Source organism: Haliotis rufescens, unplaced genomic scaffold, assembly GCF_023055435.1.
Source record: "Haliotis rufescens isolate VD_foot unplaced genomic scaffold, xgHalRufe1.0.p SCAF_1, whole genome shotgun sequence".
In the NCBI taxonomy this organism is placed as follows: Eukaryota; Metazoa; Mollusca; class Gastropoda; order Lepetellida; family Haliotidae; genus Haliotis; species Haliotis rufescens.
The window spans coordinates 70864238-70884658 of record NW_025963779.1 but is presented as its reverse complement, the minus strand read 5'-3'; the positions used below and the strand labels follow the sequence as shown (position 1 = coordinate 70884658).

General features: G+C 39.5%; 2 protein-coding genes across 2 annotated transcripts in view; one reads left to right on the top strand and one right to left on the bottom strand.

Moving 5' to 3' along the window:
• Positions 1–20421, top strand: part of LOC125372076 (multiple epidermal growth factor-like domains protein 10) — a 51589-nt gene that overhangs the window by 4530 nt on the left and 26638 nt on the right. The window contains exons 7-8 of the mRNA XM_048381024.1: positions 363–407; positions 733–814. Coding sequence (XP_048236981.1) covers positions 363–407; positions 733–814 — 127 coding nt within the window. The remainder of the gene's footprint in view (positions 1–362; positions 408–732; positions 815–20421) is intronic.
• On the bottom strand, positions 12887–18893 carry LOC124128718 (receptor-type tyrosine-protein phosphatase T-like). Its single transcript, XM_046492158.2, has 10 exons — positions 18274–18893; positions 18003–18090; positions 17315–17391; positions 16797–16833; positions 16576–16673; positions 15943–16068; positions 15655–15806; positions 14708–14843; positions 14190–14315; positions 12887–13480 (listed from the first exon to the last, which is right to left on the bottom strand). The coding sequence occupies exons 1-10, from the start codon at positions 18577–18579 to the stop codon at positions 13466–13468; spliced, it is 1161 nt and encodes a 386-aa protein (XP_046348114.2). The 5' UTR covers positions 18580–18893; the 3' UTR covers positions 12887–13465.

The following is a 20421-nucleotide window of genomic DNA, read 5'->3' as shown; positions in this document are numbered from 1 at the left end:
GACTGGATTGTCTTGTCCAGACCGTCGTCATATAGCTGGAATATTACTGGGTGCGGTGTTAAACAACAAACCAAACAAACAAAACCAACTACAAAATATTCGGAAAATACATTTAAGAATCAAGCAGTTGCCGCCAAATACATCTTTATGAGGAAGTTGATAAAAGACGTATTCAGAATCAATTTCTTATACTTTTGATAGGTAATAAATGATATGTTATCTCTCAGGTTAATAGCTTCACGGATAATTACGTTTTTGTGTGATCTTGCCCTTACAGTAATAGAGAATGCAGATTTTAATACGTTCTTTCATGGATAGGAATTTAGGATGTATCAATTTCCTTCTTGCTCTTGGCATTCCAGATGAAGGTGAAACCGGGGCTGAGACAAACAACACATCTCTTCTAAGTAAGAGATGTATAAACACTTATGTTTACATCGTCCGAGTTCATCCAACCTTTAAATGTAACCAGTCTTCAAATAAAAACATGTTTTCTCGGGGGAAATGCAACGAATGTATTACTAAGTAAATGACATTGTGTGGTTATAAGCAGATAAGATTAAGTGACAGAGACATAATTGAACGTCACAATTTATTGGCCATTTCATTCAAAAAAGTATCACCAATGAGCATATTTGTATCTCATTACAAGTAAAGATGTGAAGGTATTCATATCAATCCCACGAGCTTCCAGCGAACCATGCATTAACCAAAACACGACCATTATTTCAGTTGGAGTTATTGGAGCGTCAGCTGGGGTTGTTGTCCTACTTGTCATCATCGCCATAATTGTTGCCGCAGTCGTACTTTCCAGGTAATGTCATGTGACCTTCTCATCTTATGTACATTAACAGCACTTGTTCAAAGTTCAACATGAAATACCTTTGAATGTGATTAACACGTGTTTTGTCAAAAATGAAAGCAAATGTCATCTCAGTCCAGTAGAAATTGCATTGGACTTGGACATTTCTGATAACTGGTCAATTTTTTGTTTAAACTCACCAGAAGGGTGTTACTTACTGGTCACCATAGAATAAACCCAAAGAAAATAAAGATTGGACAAATATATTTCTTTTGCACAATTTTGGGGGTGGGGTCTGTTGTCTTTTTTTACACAAACGACAGCAGGCTGTTGTCATGGCGAGAAAGTACATGTTAAAATATGCTTTTGTCTTCATTCTTATCAGTATTTTCATGTCTCAAAAAGCCTTATTTGATTAAATACAAATTATTTTTGAACATTTAGTTGTTGTCGGCCATCTTGAATTCAAGATGGCCGCCATCTTGAATAGTCAGCTGGACTGTCGTTCCCACTTTTCCTGTATACCTACAACCTTTTCTATTTCATAAAGGAGGTAACTGTACACACCTTTCATTGGGGGGTGAGCTTGCAAGTGTGTGCATTGATTTTCAGGGGGTCAAAATTGCATAAACTGAAGGGACAATGTATAACTTGGCAAAATTGGCTGTAACATATTTGTTGTTAAGTCATCAAACTATCCAAACTATGTTTTCGATAACAGGCAATATGTTAGGTTATTTGAATTTGGCAAACATTTTGTTTCATTTTAAAAGTTATTCTAGTTCACAGTCAAAACATTGATAAAAATGATGTTTTTTTTAACTTCATTTTCAAAACTTGTGAGAAGGTAAAACACTAATACCATTGAATTATGACAATAAAACCACTATAACTGTATATCACAGAGTGCCTGTTCTATTCCATACAGAAAACGAAATACCCCCACACCCAAAAGAACAATTTTGACGAAAACTGCTTATTGAGAAATGGTAGTCGATTATGTTAATGTTTTTGAAGGTGATGATAATTGTAGCAATGCTTAAAAACATCAAAATAGTAGGTCATAAGGGCACCCAATCGCCGACACACGAAGTCAGCGATCTAACCCACAAAAATGAAAGTCTGTAAACTGGGAGTCTAGATCACGTACTTTGTGTACCCCTCTGACAAGTGTTAAACGGCACGGCTCCAATGGCAGAAAGCTATGAACACACAATGTCATTTAGAAAGTGGTCAAATGTAACAAATGTTATATTTGGGATAAACCTTTCTTATTAAAGTACAGATTCTCGATTCCGGGATTCGAACCGACACTGCCAGACTGAGGCAACTAATCGCCAGCACACAAAGTCAGCGATCAAGCCCACACAGCCACCGAGGCTTTCACAAAAATGAAAATCCGACAACTGGTAGTCCAGATCACGTATTTTGTGTACCCCTCTGACAAGTGTAAATTGGCACAGCTCCCATGGCCGAAAGCATTTTTGTGAAAGCCTCGGTGGCTGTGTGGGTAGGATCGCTGATTTACTTCATGACAAATCTGTTATTTTATGGACAGCGTCAACAAAAAGTTCACAAATTGTATATGAATTAATAACAATAACACTAAGAAGGGATATCATGTACACCGTGTCTCGTGTTGATTGCGTACCATCGCACCTCGACCGTGTGGATCGTTGCTGACAATATCAATCTCTGATTTACCTGGTAATGGCCTGATTATGTACGAGCAGCCGTCATACACGTGCAACATTGTTTAGTGCGGCGTTGAACAACAAACAAGCTATAATATTCAAATTTAAGGTGTAACGATAAAAGGTAAAATTACACTCTTATCAACTAATGTAAGGGGATATAGCGGAGTACAAACTATGTGCTGGATATTACATTGATAGAGCTTTGGTATAGTTCGTATTTAGCTGATTACATTGTGGTTTGATGTAGGGTTTAATAAACCAGCATGTATGTACGTTACCCATTCATTAACATTTTCTGATAGTATTTGATGCTGATCGTCGTTTGAATCTTATATATCTTTGTGTTTATGATTTGTGGTATACCAACCAATAAGCGCTTGGGAATGTTCATTGAGGAATCGATCGGAATCGGATCTGATATAACACAGAGGTGTGTGTGTAGGGGTATCTTTTAGAACCAGATAATCACCAAATATATATTTATAGCATTTATAGCATCCGTTTTAAATATATTACCACTTCCCTAATTTTGATATTTATAATCCATCTACACAAATCCACCTGATAATATGCTAACTGAGCAAAGATAAACATAATTGTTTAAGCACTAGTTTTGGAAGTGTATTGTCTCTATATATGTCAGTGCAAGCTGGTGTCCATTAGATTTATACATACACAATCGAGCATGCTCTTTCTTCCAAAATTTCAAAGAGCGTCATACGACTCTTGCTCAGAGGTTATTTCATCAAGGGTACACCATTCAAAGCCATTGTAAGGCTTTAAGGAGTGTCATATGGAGGACATTTCCAAATTTGACGCATTCCCCTTTTTATTTTTTGACTTGTACCATAAATATATTTCCGTGTTTGTTCTGTTGAACATTTCACTTGTCTTTGCATTTTTATCTTTTTATGTTATCGCGAATATCTAGAATCATTACCAATCGATAGTGATTCATAAAGACAGAATCGATTATGATGTAGTCGGAATAGTACGACGGAGTCTGCCTTTAACAGATATGTATTATGTTTATGGAAATGTTTTATTTTGGTTTTATCTTTAACAGACGAAAGCGACGTACTCGACAGCAGAGCATCGATCAATACGACACAGTCGATATGGCCAGGCGACCCAAGATCTTCCGCGCGGCCACAGACCATTGCCCCGCCTACTTAATATAAGCACTATGGGACAAACCCCTGCTCCACCCTCCCGTGCTTATCCTTCCCAAGCTGATGAGTGCATTCAAATGTGGTACATGAGTAACCCCACTGAACAGTCAACTGAGGAGCACGATGACCATTTGTATGAATTGCCAGTTTTTTAGTTCCTCGCAACACAGAGACAACGCATTAAAGTTACTCAATCTGTAGATGTAAAGGTATTGTTTTATACATGTGATTGTGTAAGTATTTGTCTTTATGAAAGCTTGTACTGAGTGAACGGAGTGAATGGTATGTTAAACTACGGGCTATATCACGTAGACCTGTAAATAGATGAATGTCACTGAGTCAACGGCTGGATGATAGCGTGTGTCACGACCCGAGGCGACGGGTACGATGCTACACAATCAGTCAGGTCACACCTTGCATGGCAGACATGAGGAACTGGGAACAGGTTTCCTCCAGAACTCACCATCGGGTGACACATACTGATTTTAAGGTCCTCATTTTTTATTACACTTATCACATTTCTTGTACATTTCCTGATCTTATAACAGACTTAAGGGAACCTCTGCACGGACTGATGAGTTTTTACAACTACGTTGTAGATCATTAGCATTGTGAATGTTACTGACATTATTAGAAACAATGGGGAAATTCAGTAATGGGGACATATTCCGAGGTATTAGAATCGTTTCCTCTTGGCACACGATCTTCACATGACTACTGACTTGAGTCAAAGGAGGTTCATACAGAAATCCTTATCCTTATAATCGGATAATCGCGAAATAGTAGTTGGAACGTTATGTTAAAACTAGTCATGGAAATATATTGCCCTATGTCAATTTCGTTCTTATATGTGTATATATAATATTGTTTCTATCATTAACGTGTACATTATTACAGTGCCTTATTTCACCTTTCAAAACAACACGCCTTTGTGTGATTTCTTCAAATCCTCAGTAAAGCTTTCAAAATGTTTTGTGGTAGTTATATGGAGTACATTTCCAAATTTGACGCATCAGTGTCAAATATGATGTCCAGTGCAATTTCTGATTTTGATTTGTACCATATGTTCGTTCGCTTTTCTCAGGTTGACTTCCCTTTGAACGTATTTGTAAATGGTGCAACCGGTGGGGCAGAATACGCCCACCTTTTCGCGAACACCTAGTATCATCACTATTTGATAGTAATTAATACTCACGTGCTCATGATGCAGTCGGAATCGTACAATCGACTCTTGGCAGAGATTTCTTTTGAATATGGAAAGGGTTTTGTCGCTTTGATTTATTGCAAATTCGATTGTGGTCAATGTTCATTGAGAAATACATGCTGATAATTCAGATTTGTAATATACCATATTTGGATCTGAGTGTAAATATTATGATAAAAAACTATGAAAATAAGGCAGTTGTTATTTGAGTAGGCTTTGCTATCAATGAGTACAATGACTCCTATGTATTTGGAAAATGGACATGTTTATGTTTCATTCTGTATTTTCGTTTTTCATAGAATGACTACAGAGAAATAAATTAATAAATGGTTTAACATTCCATCTATCATAACCATTTTTTTAAAATAACTGGCAAGTTGTCTTGCCAACTCAATTTGTGTTCCTACACGTGGACAACAGGGTTTGAAAAGATCTTCAGCAATCATTTTGAAGAATGTGTTGTTTTTTTCCAGAAAGCGCTCCTTCAAACGTATATAGGGAAGCCTAGTGGTTAAAGCGTTCGCTCGTCACGCAGTAGACCCGGGTTAGATTCCCGACATGGGTACAATGTGTGAAGCCTAATTCTGGTGTCCCCCGCCGTTATATTGCTGGAATATTGCTAAAAGCGGCGTACAACCATAATCACTCACTCACTCAGGCGTATATAAAGGCAAATACTATTCCGTAACCTGATCATTTTCTTGTGACTCTACTTCGAGCACTGAATTGACATTAAAACGTTGATATTGTGAGCAGATTGTATTACACGTAAGGGATTAAATGTTCTGTTTGACGCCGCTTTACACAGTATTTTAGTTATGTTGGGGGTATCAGGTTGATGTTGTAGGAAACCTAAAGTGATGCAGGTCCTAGAAGTTTACCACTTTGGTGAATAACCAAGTAACATATTAGTCATTGTTTCTTGTTTAAAATAACTACCATGCATGCAACTGGAAATGGTTTTCAGTTTTCTTTGTCCGATATAACGGTTGATATGGATGACACAAGTTTACCATCAACATACCACGTAGGCAGTTTTGTTGAAGGTAAACTTCTTTTGAATATATCAATAACGTATGACCATATATTCACATTTGACACCTTTTGGGTGGAAGTCAAAATGTTATTTTCATTAGCTCATGACGCTGTGCATAAGACCTCGGCTACGAGTAATTGTAGATAATGAATCCCTTTTGAAAAAAACCGTTTTATTTTGAAAGTTAAATTCATTGTCGAGTCCGTTGATACTTTTTAAGAATCTGAGACGTATGTGTACTTAATTTACGTACGCTTCCATATCTTAAAAGTCACATCAATCTCAATCGCTTGTAAGGTGGTGGCGTAGCCTACTGGTTAAGGCGTTCGCTCCTCACGCCGAGGACCCGGTTCCAAGTCCACACATGGGTACAATATGAGAAGTCCACTTCTGTTGGCCCCGTCGTCATATAGCTAAAATATTGCAAACAGGCGACGTAAAATTCACTTACTCACCTCGACAGCAAAAAGCCGCATAGACCCACGTCGCGGTCCCTAGTTCTTTTATTGTTTGTACAGAATATTAAAATTGTCATGAATCGCTAACCTCACTACGTCGAAAGGTCTGAGGTCTGCACTTGGGACAGGTTGTGACTTGCGTACATTGTCTAAGCACTTTGTCAACACTACTTTTCATGTCAACATACACATAGGATTTTACGCAATTGTGAATACTATCTAAATAATACCATTGCGTGTCAGTGGGACAGAGATCGCAGTGGGAGAGTTTATTATTCAAATGATTGACTGAAGGCGGTCTGACGACTGACTGTACATGAACCAATACGCTCCAGTGAGTTGAACTGGGTGATATACACATTTGTATATTTATTAAAACAGGAATAATATACAATTTAAAGGATATGCAAATGACGGAAAATAAAACATCTCAACACACAACTCAACATATGAAACAAAGTTATGTGGCTTTAAACAAATAGCCTCCTGCCCCCCGGACATTTGTCAACCGACGGCGGCAGAGCTGTGTACCCGTGTGTGAATCTTCTGGAACTGTTTCGGTGTAAGATTGTCCACCGTTCTTACTGAACTTATAGTGAAATCTCAGCCGAAATAAGGTGGTCAGTTCGGACAGGGGAGAGAGATATGCCCCTTTGCGGTCCAGTTCACCTTTTTCTGGAACATAAAATTAATTAATTAACAATTTAATTAAAGCGACAAAACCCTTTCCATATCCAATAGAAATCTCTACACAAAGCAGGGTCGATTGTGCAGGGTCGATTGTTGGCAGTTATGCAATGTATGCTGGCAATAAAAATGTATCAACGTTCATCAAAATACGTTTCTATACACGGAAATGTGCAATTGCTCTCAATGAAGTATAATTCCAGCAGGGGGCACGGGTGGCCCAGTCGTCTATGGCGCCGCGATTCGCTGTGCAGAGTTGCGTCCCTTTGGCATGCCAGAGACCTATGATTGTGGGTTCGAATCCCGGTTCGCCCCGATTATGTTTCTAGGTTTGTCAGCACCATACCCGTGCTCGTGGGTTTCACCGAAGTGGTAAACGTCTAAGACCTTCGGGCTGTCCTCCCACATAAAGCTGACACGCCGCGATATAACTGGAATACTGTTAAAAGCGGCGTTAAACCCAACTCACTCATTCCCTATTTCCGGCAATACTTTTTTTAAACTGTTACGAACCCATTACTTCCGTGTGGGAAATGAAGAAAAGTACAGACGGAACATATTACCTTATGAAAATTTACAATTGTCAAAAAACATCACAATTTAATGGGATTGACACTGACACAATTCAAACACTAATTCGAATAACCACACACAAGTCTTAAATTTGCAAGATAATATATGGGCATCGTGTCTTTAGTTTAATGTCTTTGTTTGAGAGTAAAGCGACTTTAGAGAAGACCATGTAATGCAGACTTTTGTATGGTTGGACGTGCTTTCCCCTTGGACACCAATTGCTCCCCCCCCCCCCCCCCCTTGCGCATCTGTTTCTTTATGCGAGTGTTAATATGAATTTCTGCTCGGATTGGCATAGTCAAAACAAGGTAATTTGGCCAAGAAGTTTAACTTAAGCTTTAGGTATATCGATGATCTGATATTGTGCAATATCCATCAAATGACCAAATTCCCTTCCATTATCTTGCCCACCTGAACGAGAAATAAAGGAGACCGCCTCATGCGTTTCATATTTAGATGTATGCAGAAAGATTCAGAGTGACAAAACACTCTCCACCAGACTGTATGACAAGAGGGATTACTTCAACTTTCCCTTGATGTCAAGGAATACTCCTGCAGGTAAAATCGAGCGTGCTCTTTCTTCCAAAATTTCAAGGAGCGTCTTACAACTCTTGTTCATATTGAGTTTGATCAAGGTTACAACATTCAAGGCCAAATTTGACGCATCAGTGACATTCATGATGTCCGATGCAATTCCCCATATTGACTTGAACGATATGTGCCCGTGCCTCTTTGAGGTGAACAATTGACTGTGCTATGTTTTGATATGTTTTGCTGTGACGGGTTGCCCGGTTGGGCAGGAAACGCTCAACATTTCGCGAACACCTAGTATCATTACTATTTGATAGTGATTTATAAACACATGCTCATGATGTAGTCGGAATCGTACAATCGACTGTTTTGGGCAGAAATTTTAGTCGCTTTTATATATTTGCATCTCCTTTTCGACATGCATTGTTGGGTTAGTTTCTTGATTTTTTTCTAAGGGATCTGTTTCAGGATTGTTACGTGTAGACTTCAAAATTGATATAATAAGTTAACCCAGAAATCTATACGTAAATAAAATCAGTATAAAACAAACAAACAAACAAACAACAAAGAAATAGTATACAATTAAAAATTGTATTGTAATATTAATTAGGTGTACAAATCAATACAAAGTACTGCACAGCAATTACATTGGTAGTACACAGTAGAGTGGCAGTACAAAATCCAGTGGCAGTAGAACTACAACGGCAGTATAAAATATAATAGCAGTCATGTGGTTATAATATTCACCTAGCAGTAACAGTGGTCAAGGTTTCAAAATAGGCTGGATATCCAGGGTGAAATCAAATATCTTCACACAACCGCTGGTGTTGATGTAAATTGATATCAGATAGGCACGCTCTTGACCACAGTATATAGTCTAAATACCGTCCAAAATGTTAAATACAGTGCGAGATGAGTCTACCTGTTTCAAGATTCAAGATTATACTTGATTCCAAAAGCATATAAATATATATAACTACCACACCACTGCTATCATTAGCTAGCACTATGTCAAAACACAATGCCATGAACTTCAACAGAAACAATGTAATTCAGTTACAACATTCTTTAAAAAATTGAACACTGCAAAATTATAGAATAAAATATAAACCAACAAGGCCAAAGAATAAGCAGTCTCGTTTATACAGAGAAAACCCGATTATATTAGGAATAAAGGGCTAAACAGTTGTAACAAATATATACACGGATCACTGAAAATCAGTGATGGCACCAGATGCTCGCAAAAAGGGTAAGCCCTACCCATATGTGGAACACGTTTGTTTCCTACGCCCTCTCCTTCAATGTATAAAGTGACAAAGTTTTGAATTTTGAACAGCGATAATGACATGATGTTACCCTGAAATCTTACATGTACAAGCATGGTACTCATTACCAATGCGGCTTTAAACAACGAACAAATCCTTCACTACAATCCTTCAAGCCCTGTCGTGGGAGGTCGCGAGGGGAGATTTTTGAGACTCTCGTGCGCTATTTACATTGCATCCTCTGCTTTTTTTATTCTGCCTGGTTTCGGTCGCGTGTTCCGGTTCGTAATTTTACATTAACACTAAAAGTACTATATTGGACTAAAATGTATTTTTACGAGGTAAGGAGACATGAGTTTCACATCTATTTTGCTCTTTACTGTTTCCGTAATTTCTCCATACTTTATCTTTCACATCAACTTTTAATCAATACATTTGCTAATTTTTGTAAAATTCATTTGCGCACTATGATTATGTTGTATAACTACAAATTAAGTTAAACGAAATATAATAGGGCGCTTTATAGCTAAGGGAATTTGGGAGTATAAACATGTCCATGACATTAGCGTCGGCGTTTGTTAAAGGTCGGTGCTAAATTAGAACCGGGTCTTATAAGAACCTTACTGTTTGATGGATGCTGCGTCATGTACAGTGAAAAATGCCCTGAGTAGTAGGTATACTGGCTATCGCCCGTACAACCATCTAAATGTCACATTTTACACTATCGCATACCAACAGCAAGTCCCATGTTACTGAAACTTTATCATAAATGACCCTGGTATTGGTGTCTCTAAAACGTGTCTTAATATTAAACATACCCCCTGACTTTTTGGAACAGTCATATTGAATGTCATGTCGTGGAGTGTTGTCACTCGCCGTAAGTCGTCGTCATCTGTTTTGAACTAAAGGCCTAAGGCTCCAAGGTATAACATCTCAGCAAAGGTGTCTAAAACTTCATTTGTGAATTCTGATCTGAATTCTGGCACAATAAAAGCTGTATTAATTATTTTCTCTCTCCATTTCTCTGCTATTTTGCATATACATATATTTTATATACGGCAAATTCAAGGTATATGTAATATGATAAATTTATGATATTGTTTGAGCGTATTTCGCTTTTTGACCTCATCGTGGTATTTTACTTTAACATACACCCTTGAATACACTTCACCAAAGTCATATATTGTGTCCATCACTGACAGCACTGATATTATTCCAGTATATTATATTATTAGCCATTGTGGTACAGGTTATTTCCCTTTTATGTAATTTTCTAAAGAAGGTTTGACCCCGTGGTATTATCATAACATTTACATACAGTTTAGGATATATGAAATGTGGAAGTGACAAATATCTTACACATTGTTCAATTGTTAGCAGCTTCGTTATGATCAGTCGTGATTTAGTGCACCAACACTATCAAGTTAGATAAATTAATTTCATATATCTAATTCCATTGGGGTTGACAAAGCATGACTTATTAACAGGGCCAATCTATGATCCGTACTAACGATTATAGGTTTCTGGCCCACCGATCGAAGGGAAGCAACTCAGCACAGCGAATTGCAGCGCCTTAGATGACTGGGCCACTTGTGCTCCCTCATAATGATGATTATACCTTCTACACCGGCAGTTGTTGGATGTTTTACTTGCGATTCTAGACAACTTTCTACACAAAAGTAAAAGTAAAATTATATACATTAGTACAGAGAGCAAAAAAGAAGGAAGCACATTCTGTATACAAAACTGTAGGGTAAACTACAGAGAACACAGAGAATCCATTGGATGAACCCAATGGTTATACCATAGAAATGTTTATAAATGATAACAAATGGGGAGGTTGTGTGACATTTCAATTTCGTTAAGAAAGGATGTCTTTATATTGCATGTATATGCGTAGTAACTTGGTTACTCTGCTCCTGATCTGAGGTTAGTTGATTCCAGGTATGCGTAGAACAGTCAGTTTCAGGTATCAAGGATGTTAGTCGGTCGAAGGTGTGACGGATGTATCATTAATAGGGATGCAAATTAGCAAATCTAGGATGTGTCCAAGAAGATAAGATCTACTATTTGTCGAATTTGATCGCAATAAGGTCATTTAGCTGAAATATATATCATGATCTTACAGTTTTGTACTCGGTAAACGTGGAAAAGGTTTGAATGCTTGGTGTCACGTAAAGGACACATCAAGTAGCCTAGGGTGGGAACTCGTTTACAATTTACCCTTTTGGTATATCGGTGTCCGGAGTTTATGTATATTTTATACATATATATATGAAATCAAAACAACCTCTCGAAAAGCATATGTGGTTTGGAAGCATGCCAAGCCGGAAATAGAAAATGATTTTTTATCAAGGGCATGCAACAATACCGTGTATGTTTCACAGCATCAACCAAGACTTGTTCTTGCATTTAATTTTCAACAAAACATAGTCCATACACAAAACGCAATTATGATATCTATCTCAGCTGACAACATCCTGGTTTGGTGAAAAGAGCATCTGCCCGGAGAGCGGAAAGTCGGTGGCTCGATCTCCCGGTCTAACTGCATTGAATAATTGTCCTTGTGGTTACTTTGACTGGTGTTCGACATTACGGATATTAAACCACGACTGGTCTGCTTAGAAGCAGTGTGTGGGTAGGGTCTCTATGTTAAACTGCGGCATGGTATCTCATTGTACGAGCACTATGAAACCGACATACATGTAAGTCCGGACGGCCGATTTATAGTGCTAGCACACTGAGATACTATGCCGCAGTTTAACATGAATACCCCACTCAGACACAGTATATTGACTCCGAGCCGACCAGTCCTTGTTTTAGCCCCTTAATGCCGAGCGCCAGACAGGGTAACAACAAGTACCATGTTTTAACGTCTTTTGGTATACTTATTCTAAGAAACCGACATACATGTAAGTCCGGACGGGTACGATCAGTCACACACAAGCACGTCGTTAAATAAGTTCAAATATCCTGAACTTGTCATTTACCCGGAAGACGCCTCCTCACATCAATAAACTGCTGGCTGAACAAAAGAATTTCTTCTTCTTTTGATAACTTTAAACGGGTCTGTTATTATGTGTACAATAGGATCAGTTTCAAAGCCGTCTAAGCAGGACATATTTCCACTGACACACTCCCGTCACCCTGCTGAGGGTCACATTGACATGTTGGTAACCGAGGTGAAGATCCACGATATGAAACTAGGGCAGAATACCCACAGTCGAGCACACATACAAATGACCCTTGTTCAAACCGAAACTAACACATAATTTTTTTGTCGTATCCATATTTTGTCACAAGGTGGTTTATGAATAAGAATAATTTTCTTGTGAACTTTTTTTTCCAGATATATGTGCGTATTTACGTTTAATATTTTCGAATGCTTGCATAAAACGTCACGTAATCTATTCACTGTTGAAATCTGGGTTTAAATGTCATCATGGTAAAGCGGTTGAATTAATCTAAAATATTAAGTTTGCCTTAAGCCTCTTTCTTCTCAACTCCCCTTGCCATATGACTCCCGTATACAAATGTCTATGACAACAGGCTAGTCACGTCCTCAGTGGGCGTTAGCTGTATTATACGAGAGTAATCGAGGATACGATTTAGAATAAAGTCATATAGTGTTCTCTCTCGATATTCACATTTTTTTTTTATCGAAGCTGAACATCAAGCTGTTGCTGACGTATAGGATAAACATTCGGACAACACAATTTGTCTTGACCACTGAAAGTTAGGGAGGTGGTCAATAAAGCAACCGTGGGGTAACTGGGAAACAAATGTACAGTGGAGTGATTGGGAATATATTCCATCCTTTTGTTTGAAAAATACTATGAAAATAAAGACCAGCAAAACGACTAATATTATGATTTGCTTCAAGGAATCACATCATACAACATATATAGACTATTGATTGCTATTAACATTGATGTAACATTCTTTAGTAAAGCAAGGATTAAACATAACTCTGTCGCTCTTGAAGCTTGTGTCCAGATATCCATGACAGGGTTATGCAGATTGGTGGGATTTCGTCATTGTCAACTGCGTTTGTCCTGAAATGAAACACAAAACATTAGAATCATGGAATACCCTTTTGTAGGACAAATCAAACTAATCAGATGTCTCTCATGAGTCATGCATCTGTGGTCCGGATGGAGCGTCTGCCCGGATAGCGGAGGTTCGACCCCCGTCCGCCTTATACCAAAACGCGTCAAATGATACCCTGCCTCGGGCTCGACATACAGGGAATAGAAGAGGGACTTGTCAGCTCAGAGTCAGTTCTATGTGTCTGAGTGTGGAATCCATGTTAAACTGCGGCATGCATATGGTATCTCAGTGGACTTGCACTGTGACGCTGGCATTAGTCTGGGTGAGTACAAGCAGTAGCGTGTGGTTCGAGCAAGCCACATGCTTCGTACTTAGAAAGCAGTGTCTTACTTAAAATTGAAGGAGTCATATGGTGACCCCCCTAGGCACGCCTGCATGTATATGGTGGATCCACCCACCGTCACCTGGTGCCTGTGCTGATAAAAACGGTTATCCTAATAGCTTCGCAGGGGAATGTCTGCAGTAGGTTGTTGCCATGGTGATGTACAGCTGTTTCTTGATACAAAAATGGATTCCTTGCAGCGTTATGTAGTCTCAAAGAAATATAAATAATAATTCCATCGATCCATCCATTAAACCATCCACCCATCCACCCAGTCATCCATTCATTCATTTACACACTGATGCATATCATTTTATATCATATCAATTCACCTCCAAGACTTCGCAATCCCCATTACCGATGTCGACACAGCTGGACCTCATTCTGTCGTATTGTCCCTCCTTGTCACTTGACTGGAGAGCCTCCATCAGGGCCTCATGGAGAAATATGTATTGATCCTGGTGAAAAATAAATATGTAGAAAATAAAACGGGGTGTAACATATGAGCATTGTGATCTGAAATATCAAACTTCAGCCAAGAAACACCCAGGAACAGATGATCTATCGAAAGAAAGGGAAATTCAAAATTTCATAATAAACTTCATTTAGGTCTGAGGGTACGGGTAGCTATAGGTCCTGTAGTACGCAGCTGAATTCGCTTTGCAAGAGCTGCTTCCTCGGGAGTACAAGACCTATGTGATCTTATGCTCGATTTTTTTTTATGTTTCTTCACTCTCTACATCAAGTATATATCCATATGACATCAGAATGCTCAGTTTTTAAATTAGATTGTGACACACGAGTAATAATTGTATGTATCAGTAGAAGGTTTATCTCCTTGACCTCTCACCTGTGTCTGTATTACATTCATTCGCTGATGTCGGAGCTGAACAATGCACGCAAAGACATCCACCGCACCTTCCGCCTTGGCTTGTTCAATCAAATAGTCCAGAGCGATCCACGTCCCAGTCCGGCCCACGCCAGCACTGAATTATACAACTTACTTACTCAGGGAATATAAACTCCACGAGCTCATGTTCTTTTCCTAGTAACCATATAATCAACAACAAGTGCTACATTGGTCAATATTAAGTTGAAGGCCACAGGTACTACATGTTCAGTTTTGTATCAAGTGAGTGAGTGAGTGAGTATGGTTTTACGCCGCTTTTAGCAATATTCCAGCAATATAACGGCGGGGAACACCAGAAATGGGCTTCACACATTGTACCCATGTCGGGAATCGAACCCGGGTCTTCGGCATGACGAGCGAACGCTTTAACCACTAGGCTACCCGACCGCCCCAGTTTTGTATCAAGACATACGAAGAGGTAGGGGTAGTCAGTTGGTTTGACCCTTTGGTTAACCCGGTTTCCATTCCCTGCATTGGTATCAACACATGAAAATAGAAAAACATTACAACAAAATCCCAAAGGATGTCATCCCTACCCACCATCAAGTTTACTACGACCTACATCGGCACTGCAGAATGCCACTCCCGTTGAGACACATGCTACGTATTTCACTGAATGCAATACATGTGGAACTCATCTGATAAAATATCCACTTATTGTCGTCAGTACCATCGGTAATTCATCAGGTATATCTGCTGGATAGAAGGAATGGAGTATATGTGATATTAAACACGTCACTGTGATAACAAGGACGACACCGAGTTAGTGTTCTCGAAATAAATGACACACGTTTTCCTGTCAGTATCATTCGACATCAGGGATTCACAAGGTCGGGACATAATGGCCCCAGATGTATGTAAAAAATTCAAGACTATGCACGACAGACCTGCAATGGACGACCGTTGGGCCTTTTCCAATCGACGGTGCGTTCTTGGCCAGTCTGTAGACGTCCACCAGCGCCCTGACATCCTCTGGTACTCCTTTGTCTGGCCATGCAGTGAAGTGGTACTGCTTCAGTGTCCTAGGTAACTCCGCCTCCTGAAAAGCACATGGGTTTTTTCATTTTATTCTTTCAGTGAAAATCTCCCATCAAATGAAGATTGTGAGATATGTTCGCTGTTCACAGTATGCGAGAGTATCACAGTGGAGAGACTGTATGTACATGTATCAGTACCCTGTGTATAGAGAACGTCCTGACTGTGTAGTCCGTCATCTCCTCCTCGGCCACACACTGAACATGGACATCGTCGTAGTTGGAACATGGCTGGCCGAAGTCGGGCCAGTACTTCTCACACTTAGCCTGAAAAGGAAGGGGATATGTTCATGTCAGTATGTTGTTTAAATACTACATCAACACTCACATAGTTTGTCTGTAAATAATCACCAGCTTTGATGGATTTTATTGGTTGGTTGTTTAACGTCGCACTCAGCAATATTCAAGCTCTATGACGGCGGTCTGTAAATAATCGAGTCTGGACCAGACAATTCAGTGATTAATACCATGAGCATCGATCCACGCAATTGGGATCGAAGACGTGTATCAACCAAGTCAGCGGTCCTGACCACCCGCCTTTTACGACAAGCATAGTCGCCTTTTACGGCAAGCATGGGTTACTGAAGACCTTTTCTACCCCGGATCTTCGCGGGTCATCAGCAAATAATGGCATCTAATAGTGAACACATTCATACATGTTTTATTGATATCTATAATAGTATCGTGATAATCCGTGAAACGAAAGCAACATATAATTATAACTTTTTTATTTGCAATTGATAAAATAGCGATAATTGCATTGTTTATTAATACCTTTCTGTTTTCTACGCAATTTGTCAGCATAATTATTTTACTCGCATCTATTTCCCACGTCATTCTCCAGAAGTCTCGTATGACGTCTCCATAAGGTCCTGGGAATATAAAATAATATTTCGAGAAATAAATTGTAGGTTAATAAATAGTTCATGTACTACAAGTGTCAACTGAAACAAACGCGCCATGTAAACCGGAAACAATCAAACAAGAAATATTACCTTGTGTAGCTACAAACTCCTGTGACGCCCCATATCCCTGAAATAAAGAGAAACGGGTAAACCGAAACAGATGTGTGACTCTCTGTTATATATAACCCTCTTCCGTCCTTAAAAACAATCATTGTTAGAGACAACTCACATTAATATTCTCCAAACTTAAAATATTTACATAAAAGAATGTTTCATGTGCAATGCAACTAAATCTCAATTTTTCAAAATACAGCATCCTCAAATTAATAAAAGTATGAACTATAAAGGGAAACTGCTTAAAGAATGAAAACTAACAGGGACAGTTAGACGTTATAATGTATGTTACAAAAGATAGTCTATTGCCTTGAAATTACCACAAATTGCTGCAGAATATCTGATGCCTTAAGGAAGAGAATATATGGATGCAAACTTCTTTATTATGAAGAACACAAGGTTTTGGAGTATATGCTTACTCCTTTATCAGGAGAAATGCCTTTCAAAGACCTGATCTGATGCCTTAAGTATCAACTCATTCGCGATGGACTTACGTTTATGTAGCTAGCGTTGATGTAGTCGGATCCAGGGATGTTGGGGATAGGGGTTAGTTTGACTCTGCAATGATCATCTGAAACAATTATAGCAACATGTATTGTTTAATTATGTCGACATATATCATAAGCATAAATCAAATTATGTTTTCATACTATTTTGGGGGCGGTGGGGGTAGTCTAGTGGTTAAAGTGTTGGCTCGTCACGCTGAAGACCCGGGTTCGATTTCCGGCATGGGTACAATGTGTGAAGCCCATTTCTGGTGTCCCCGCCGTGAATTTGCCGGAATATTGCTTAAAGCGGCGTAAAACCATACTGACTCACTGACTATTTTGTCGTGGAAGGTACGTGGGGTTTAATGTTCTTGGTCATTCCACTTTACACGTATATTCCTTAACTGTTCGGAGGACAAAGCTAAAACGTCTCACACACAAAGATCCAATGTGAAAGGAAAGCATTCGGTTTAGTCTACGTGTTAATGTTCTGTAATAGCATGATAATTTACAACATAGTTACTTTACAGCAAGCAAACCTCCATCAGAGTACCGAATGGCAATTTGGAGCTGTCACTAAGGAAATTATATGCACTGCAACATCTTTCTAGAAAATATATATTTCTTCTTCGATTTTTCTTTAACTGGCTGGAAGTGAACAGAAATGTCTAAATAAAATGTTACTGATACTTACAGGGTAATATATTGCTATATCTGTTTTTGAAAGCATTTTCTGGTAATTCGGCTTCATGACAGGACCCAAGCTTGCCACGGGGAAGGTCCTTAGGCAGGCCCGGAAACATGAAAGTGTTATGTTCATTGTGTTTAAATACCAGATTAATGCAAGTGGTAAAACTATGTCAGTATTAGAAACGATGCCTATAATCAGTTTGATAAAAGTTTAAAGTCATCAGTTCTTTGTTTTCTGTCTATTTACTGTACAATACGAAAAAGAAATCACTCACAGCACAGTGTGCAGAGAAACCACCAGTCCTCCTCATAATTTCAACATAGGTGCTCAGATTTAGGACGGACACTTCCGTTGACCACGCACTGTCTGGGTGTGACGTGTCAGTCACGTGACATGGGTGAGGGTCAAAACCAAATACAGATCTGCTATCATCCCGCGACAGTGCCGAATGACTTGGCGCTCGAGCTCGTAAAAGGGAAGTTCTATTGCTCTCTTTTATGATATCAGTGGATAACGAGGCATCTTTCCCATTGTTGTTCAGTTGGTCAACGGGGGTCGTATTACCTTGAACATATGACATACTAGTAGACAGGACTATCCAAAATTAATATATATAGATGTCATATGTCATATAATGCTCATTTGCTCATGTATGTTCCCTGCCTTACTGGTACTGCCATCTGTAACCTGCCTTACTGGTAGCACCATCTGTGTGGCCTGCCTTACTGGTACCGCCATCTGTGTAGCCTGCCCTTACTGGTACTGCCCATCTGTATACCCTGCCCTACCTGTACTGCCCATCTGTGTACCCTGCCTTACTGGTACTGCCAATCTGTATACCCTGCCCTACTTGTACTGCCCATCTGTGTAGCCTCCTCTACGTGTACTGCCCATCTGTGTACCCTGCCTTACTGGTACTGCTCATCTGTGTACCCCGCCCTACTTGTACTGCCCATCTGTATACCCTGCCTTACTGGTACTGCCCATCTGTATACCCTGCCCTACGTGTACTGCCCATCTGTGTACCCTGCCTTACTGGTACTGCTCATCTGTGTACCCCGCCCTACTTGTACTGTCCATCTGTGTAGCCTGCCTTACCGGTAGCACCATCTGTGTAGCCTGCCTTACTGGTACTGCCCATCTGTATACCCTGCCTTACTGGTACTGCCCATCTGTATACCCTACCCTACGTGTACTGCCCATCTGTGTACCCTGCCTTACTGGTACTGCCCATCTGTATACCCTGCCTTACTGGTACTGCCCATCTGTATACCCTACCCTACGTGTACTGCCCATCTGTGTAGCCTGCCCTACTTGTACTGCCCATCTGTGTACCCCGCCCTACGCGTACTGCCAATCTGTGTACCCCGCCCTACTTGTACTGCCCATCTGTGTAGCCTGCCTTACTGGTACTGCCCATCTGTGTAGCCTGCCTTACCGGTAGCACCATCTGTGTAGCCTGCCTCACTGGTACGACCTGTTACAAGTCGGTTATCAATAACATTTCAGATATGTTTTTGAGTGTCACCAAAAAGCATTCCTTGGTTCTTCATGTCGAGTAGAATATTTACTTATCTACGCCTCCTAAACGTTACACAATGAAAGAGTTACAATTATTGTTACAATATCTTGCGAAATTGGCTGTAAGTATATGTCATACTACCTCCAGAAGTAGGCTGATTGGATGGGTAGATCAATGGCATTTTTGTTGTATTGTTTGCAGAATCGTTTAGGAATCCTTGTCTTCCTCTCAGGGAATGTTGTACTGTTCGTCTGAATCAATGCAAACTATGGGACATTAATACATACATAATATATACATATATACATATAACATGTTTCTCGACAGTATGTACCCATTACGGTACAACAAGTTTGTTACCTTCTATAACTATTCATATAATCAAACAAATAAAAAAAAGCGACAAAACCCTTTCCATATTCAATAGAAATCTCTGTCGATAGTACGATTCCGACTATATCATGAGCATGTGTTTACGAATCACTATCAAATACTATCTAAAAAATCAACATGACAAAAATGACATGTTTCAAAATAAACATTGCCCACCTTTTGCGGACAAATAACGTGAGAACCAGCAGCAGAATGGCGATGAGAATACAAGGAATCGCTGACCAAACAGCATGGGTGGTATTGTTGCTGTCGCCAGGCGGGGCTGTGAATACAGGACATGAAGTGTAAAACGGGTTTATACCCTCAATATAGTCGACACTGATATGAGATTTAAATGTAACTCATGAAAGCTTGAAAGTTTGAAGCTTGAAGACTCATTGCGATTACGTTTTCCCAAGGTGCTACAACAAGGGCAAACGATTAATCTCATCACAAGCTTCAATTCTTTACAAACGAGGATGCATAACCCCGTCATGTTACTTTGGGAAACCAGACAGTCAGCACTCA